Below are 6000 nucleotides of genomic sequence, written 5' to 3'. Positions count from 1 at the left end.
GATCTACTGATGCTCACATCTGTAACACTCTGCGGCTGAGATCTACTGATGCTCACGACTGTAACACTCTGCAGCTGAGATCTACTGATGCTCACGTCTGTAACACTCTGAGGCTGAGATCTACTGATGCTCACGTCTGTAACACTCTGAGGCTGAGATCTACTGATGCTCACGCATCTACCGCTCTGCGGCTGCGATTTATTGATGGGGGAGAGTCTTCTGTTTTGTGTTGATTTCATTGGTTAAATAAAGGCCTTAGCCCTTTAATAGAACAGAAAATTAGGTAGGCGGAGTAAACAGAACAGAATGCTGGGAGAAAGAAGCTGAGTGAGTAGGAGTCGCCATGATTCTCCCACTCCAGACAGCTGCAGGTTAAGATCTTTCCTGGTAAACCAGCTCGTGGAGCTACACAGATTATTAGAAATGGGTTAGATCGATATGTAAGAGCTAGCCAATAAGAAACTGGAACTAGCTGGGCGGTGGTGGCGCATGCCTTTAATCCCAGCACTTGGGAGGCAGAGGCAGGTGGATCTCTGTGAGTTCGAGACCAGCCTGGTCTACAGAGCTAGTTCCAGGACAGGCTCCAAAGCCACAGAGAAACCCTGTCCTGAAAAAACAAAAAAACAACAACAACAACAACAACAACAACAAAAAAAAAAAACAAAAAAAAAAAACTGGAACTAATGGGCCAGGCAGTGTTTAAAAGAATACAGTTTCCGTGTAATTATTTCGGGTAAAGCTAGCTGTGCGGGCGGCCGGGTGCCGGGGACGCAGCCCTGCTGCTCCTATTACAACAATTTTTGTGCCACTCCGCAATTGCGATCTACTGAAGCTCACTTGCTCAGACCTTCCCCAGTCAGTCTTTCTCCCACACCTACTGTCTCTAGCTCCTCTAAATCTCCCACGTTTGCCCCCCACAGTAGTCCCAACACAAGTATTTGCTGAATTAGTGACAAACTCTGCCCTGGCTGCTGCTTTGTACAGCCAGTCAGCTCTGGGGAAGGAGAAATCTGGAAAGATGACTAGCTCCATCCACAGACTTCCTGTCCTCAGAATTCTTTCTAAGGAAGGCTGTTAGGATACACAAAAAACCTCTTATTTTGATGTCTAATTTTCATTTTAAACAAGATTGTGTGTAAGTACTTGCTAAGTGCAGTACGCTGTAGCCTGAGAGGTGCTGGCTCCAGCAATCTATCTACAACTCTGCGGCCCATCTTAGGGTAGCCCACTCAGAAGCAGGATCTAACGCGGAGCTCCTGATGCAGTGCGGCATAGATGTGGGGAGTATCTGGGAGGCATCCTGCAGGCTCACAGCTCTTATAAACAGTCAGGCACACTTGTGCTAGAACCCAGCTGCTGGGCACCTGCCACTCACTAGCCAGTGACCTTCAGCAAGTTTCTTGACCTTTCTAAGCTCAAGTTTCCTCATTTGTAAAGTGAAGGTATTTATAGTGCCCATCTCTGCGACAGTTATGAGGCTCAAGTGGACAGCGACCATGAGTGGCAACTATTTTTAGGAAAGGTATCGTCTATCCATGACCATGGAAGGGGCTTAGGCCGGAGGGCACATTGCTCCAGGATAAAGAAAAGGAGCAAATAATACCGACCCACATGCTTCTCAAGTGTGCTCGTTCTTACTTTCTGTCTTTCACTTACTCACACACTTACACATACACACACACACACACACACACAATTATCATGAAGCTACAATAATGTGCTCAGACCACCAACTGAATACTAATTATATTTAACAAAATCTATCATAAAATATTAACACATCATCTCCTATGGAATGTGGCTATTACTTGGCATTTTCTACACTTTTTCTTTTTGAGACGGGATCTCACTATGTATCCCTGACTGGCCTGGAACTCCACTGTAGACCAGGCTGGCCTCCAACCTGCAGTGTGTAACCTGTCCTGAATACACACCTAAATACCACTTGCACCTAAGTATCCTGAGCTAATAATCCTGACCATGGCTATGAGATCAAAAGATTTACACCCCAAAAGGGGCCTTTTATCCATCAGTACACTGGACTATCTCCAAAGGAAGGATGCTAACAAAATATCCAAGACAATGTGTGCTTACTTTAGACTCCTGAGAATCTGAGTAGGCTGAGGGGAAACCTCATCAGATGGAACAAAGTAAGAGTGAGGAAGGCAAAACAGGTAGACGGGTTCCCAACAGCTACTGTCCCTGAGCTCTGGGCATCCTCAAACAGGTGGCCACAGGAAGGGCATGTGTCGTAAGCCGCTGTATTTTCCGTAGAACACAGTGGAGTCTACTAAATGCCAGACACTTACGGAGTGGCCAAATTTACCAGGACATGAGAAGACAGGACACATACAACATCCTGAGAAACTGTCTGAGTGGCACAGTCTTGGGCCTTTAGTAGGAGACAGTCTAATCCAACAGTTTAAAGGCTAAACTTTAAAGAGATTCAGAAGGTGGAACACAGTTTGACCAGAAGAGGAGGTTCTCTTTGAAGCACAGTTTCCAGGCTCTGTCACTTCCAAGTGTAACAGGGCACAGAGCACAGCACCCACAAGTATCAGGGGCTCACTAAGTGTGAGAAACGAATACACGAGGGAAGGCAGTCAGCGGTCCAAGCATCCAATAGACTTTTTGCTGTTGTTGTTCTGAGTAGCTCAAGCTAGCATCAAACTTGCTATCAAGGATGACCTCGAACATCAAACTTCCTATTTTACCTACACTTTGAAAACTCAATTTCAGGATGGTGTTACATATCAAATGCTGCAAATTTAAAGGCAAATGAACCAGGTAGTTTTACTCAGATGAAAACACCATCTTGGGCTACAAATGACAAATGGAGTCTGCTAAACCAGCAGAAGCCAGCACACGCAGCAGCCAGTGTCATCTCTCAGATGCCTAGGAGAAGACAGAAGAGCTCATGCCCTGGGCTGGGGCTGGTAAGTGACTGCATAAGCGGATGTCGGGGCCTAGAAGGCAGGATTATTTAGTTTTCTATTTATGGATTATAGGTCGCAGGTTTAGGTTTATGTTCACTCAAACAACCTTGTCTGTCATATAACCACATGCCAGAAGGCACACTCTGGAACCTACCTGTATAAAATTTCATGAGGGAAGGTACCAGCAATTTGGTAGAGAGAGGATGGTTCTCAATCATCTCAAAAAACTTCTGAGTTCGAGGCTGGACAGAGGGGTTGGTCATAAACATGACCTCCACCAGTTTGGCCACTAGGTATGGGTTGCGGATGTAGTTCTGGTTGCACAGCATGACGACGAGGAACATCACAATGTCCTGAGTACAGGGCTCATACAGCACCTGGGGCGAGTATCTATAGAGAGACAAGGACACTCCATGAACCTCCGGGAACCATGGGAGAGTTTGCTAGTAGGAAAGGGAAGGAAGGAGAGTGACAGGGCACAGTGGAGGAGGACAGGTACTGGGTCCCTTGGGATGCCTCAAGTGAAGTGATGTGCTCGCTGTATGCAAAGCCTAATGTGTGTGCTGGCTGCAGCATGCTATGCTTGCTGCGCTTTAGAAAGCATGGCTGAACTTCACAAAAAGACCTTCACGCCAGGCAGCAGTGGTGCATGTGCTTAATCCCAGCACTCAGGATGCAGAGGTAGGCGGGATCTCTGTGAGTTCAAGCCCAGTCTGGTCTACAGAACAGCGAATTCCAGGATAGCCAGGGCTACACAGAGAAACCCTGTCTCGAAAAATACAAAACAACAACAAAAAATCTTCATATTTAAAAATTTACATATTTAATTTTTAAAAGGGTCTCAAACAGCTCCAACAGGCCTCAAATTCACTACCCAGCTTAGACGGCCTTTGAACTTGTTATCTTTTGTCTCGCCCTTCCAAGCACTGGAGTTATAGGAATGCATGACCATGCCCAGCTTTAAAAAGGTTTTGCTGGAGTTAATGTCTAACTTAAACTTCTAGGGCCAGCAAGATGCTGAATCTGGCATGGGCACTTCGTGCAATGGCTGACACCTGGGTTCTGTCTCTAGCACACACACAGTAGGAGAGGACCAGTTCCCACAAGGAGAAGTTCGATAGCAAGCAAGGTCCAAATGCATATACAGGAACAAATACATGTAATTCAAAAAAATTTAAATGTTTTAAGAAATAAAAAATTCCAAGTACTTGTCTATATTACTGTGCTTGGAATAAATGACTGAACCTACTTAAATCATAACACTGGATTTACTTAGCAACCCAACTATAACCTTTAATCTCCCTTTAAAATTCTTACCATTCAGAATTCATGTATCACTACTGACTGGGCCTGTCTGGAAATAGTTTTTCTGTTCTTTTGTTGTCTGAGGACGGTCTCTTTGTGTAGACCTGGCTGGCCCAGAATAATCCTCCTGCCTGAGCTTCCAGGTACTGGGATTACAGGTGTGGGACACCATGTTCAGCTGCAGATAGCTTTTATGATAATAACTCAACCAGCTTTAATTTTGGATTTTGGTTGTTACTAGAAAATGTTTGCAATTTACACTTTGGGCAATGAGTCTACGCTGCTTTTGTCTTTTTTAATTAAATAAAGATTTATTTATTTATTATATAGACAGTGTGTTGCATGCATATATAGCTGTATGCCAAAAGAGGGCACCTGATCTCATTACAGATGGTTGTCAGCCACCATGCAATTGCTGCGAACTGAACTCAGGACCTCTGTGAAAACAGCAACCGCTGCGCCATCTCTCCAGCCCCTGCTTTTGCTTTTGTAAAGAGACTTCACACACATCCCCGTCACCTAGTACTGTTTCCACGTTATGGTGATGTATCCAAAGCAAAAAGTGAAGGGTTTTATTTGGTTTTGGTTTTCTTTTGGCAGTTCTGGGAATCAAATCTAGGCAGATACCCTGCCACCGAGGTCTACCTTGGTGAAGACTCGAGCTCCCGACTGAGTATGTAGGAAAACAAAAACAAAAATTCAAACAAAAAACTAAATTCTGCCAAATATTAGACAAGGTGCAACCTTTTCTTTACACCTTCTCCAATTTTACAAACATGTGGTTTTGATGTTCACTGGGACATTTCTCAGGAATATACTCCACTGTCACCCACTCCTCTCAGGGGGTCTCACAGAGCTCGCCACCGAAACTGCTCACCCTGCTTCTGTCCTGACGATGGTATTGGAATGAGCTGCTGAGCTCCAGTTACTCAGCAGCACTTGGGTAAAGAAAGTTACCCAACCCCAGGCTTAAATGAAGGTTCGAAACCCAGCTCACAGCACCGTGTACAGTGCATAAGCAGAGAATACATATATGAAGTACTTACTGTACAATAAAAAATAAAAATTCAGCAACATCCTCTATATAAAACTCAGGCAATGCTGCAAACGCCTTGGGGACATCTGAACTTAAAGGCAGTGTTATGCTGTAAAAGAGAAAAGAAAAAGAAAAGGCACAATTTACAAAATGGAATCACGGCACATTGACTACAAGGGGTGTGACACTACTAAATAGCTCATTTAGGAGAGAGAAGCCCTTCCTGTGTAACACAAGTGTGTAAAATGTACACAGCAAACAGCTGTGATCTCCAGAAGTGAAAGGAGGATGCAGGAAACGGGCACACTGTGTGCTGCTTGCCTCGTCAGGATTTCTGGCTAGAGTTAAGGCAGCAGGCAAAACAGCAAGAGGTCCAAAGCTCATATTTGTCATTTTAAGCAACTTAAACTGAGCCCACAAACCATGCATATACTTTATATAACCTTATCACTCTTAGGGGTACAGGCCAAACCTCACAAATCCCTGTGACCCAGCAGCTTCATAATGAACACAAGACAGCCATAACTGTGACAGCAGTGACTGACATGCCTGGCTCTCCGGGACTTGGTGCGGAGGACTCAGTAGGCTGCTCTCCTAGCATTGTGCTTCTAATTTATAGATTTGCTTTTCTATTTGCCCAATATTATAGCAGTTTTTTAAAATGCCACCCATTAAAAACACACAGGGAAATATTAATATAGCTCCAAAGCGTATGTAATATAA

At 44.5% G+C, this 6000-nt stretch overlaps 1 protein-coding gene across 2 annotated transcripts in view; it reads right to left on the bottom strand.

Moving 5' to 3' along the window:
- Positions 1 to 6000, bottom strand: part of Ube4b (ubiquitination factor E4B) — a 103299-nt gene that overhangs the window by 20895 nt on the left and 76404 nt on the right. For both annotated transcript variants that reach the window (XM_026782239.1, XM_005353692.2), the window contains 2 exons: positions 5288 to 5386; positions 3091 to 3326 (listed from right to left, as the gene is read on the bottom strand). In XM_026782239.1, coding sequence (XP_026638040.1) covers positions 3091 to 3326; positions 5288 to 5386 — 335 coding nt within the window. The remainder of the gene's footprint in view (positions 1 to 3090; positions 3327 to 5287; positions 5387 to 6000) is intronic.

This window comes from Microtus ochrogaster, chromosome 10 (genome assembly GCF_000317375.1).
Source record: "Microtus ochrogaster isolate Prairie Vole_2 chromosome 10, MicOch1.0, whole genome shotgun sequence".
NCBI classification, from domain to species: Eukaryota; Metazoa; Chordata; class Mammalia; order Rodentia; family Cricetidae; genus Microtus; species Microtus ochrogaster.
This window is presented reverse-complemented; position numbering and strand designations above follow the sequence as displayed.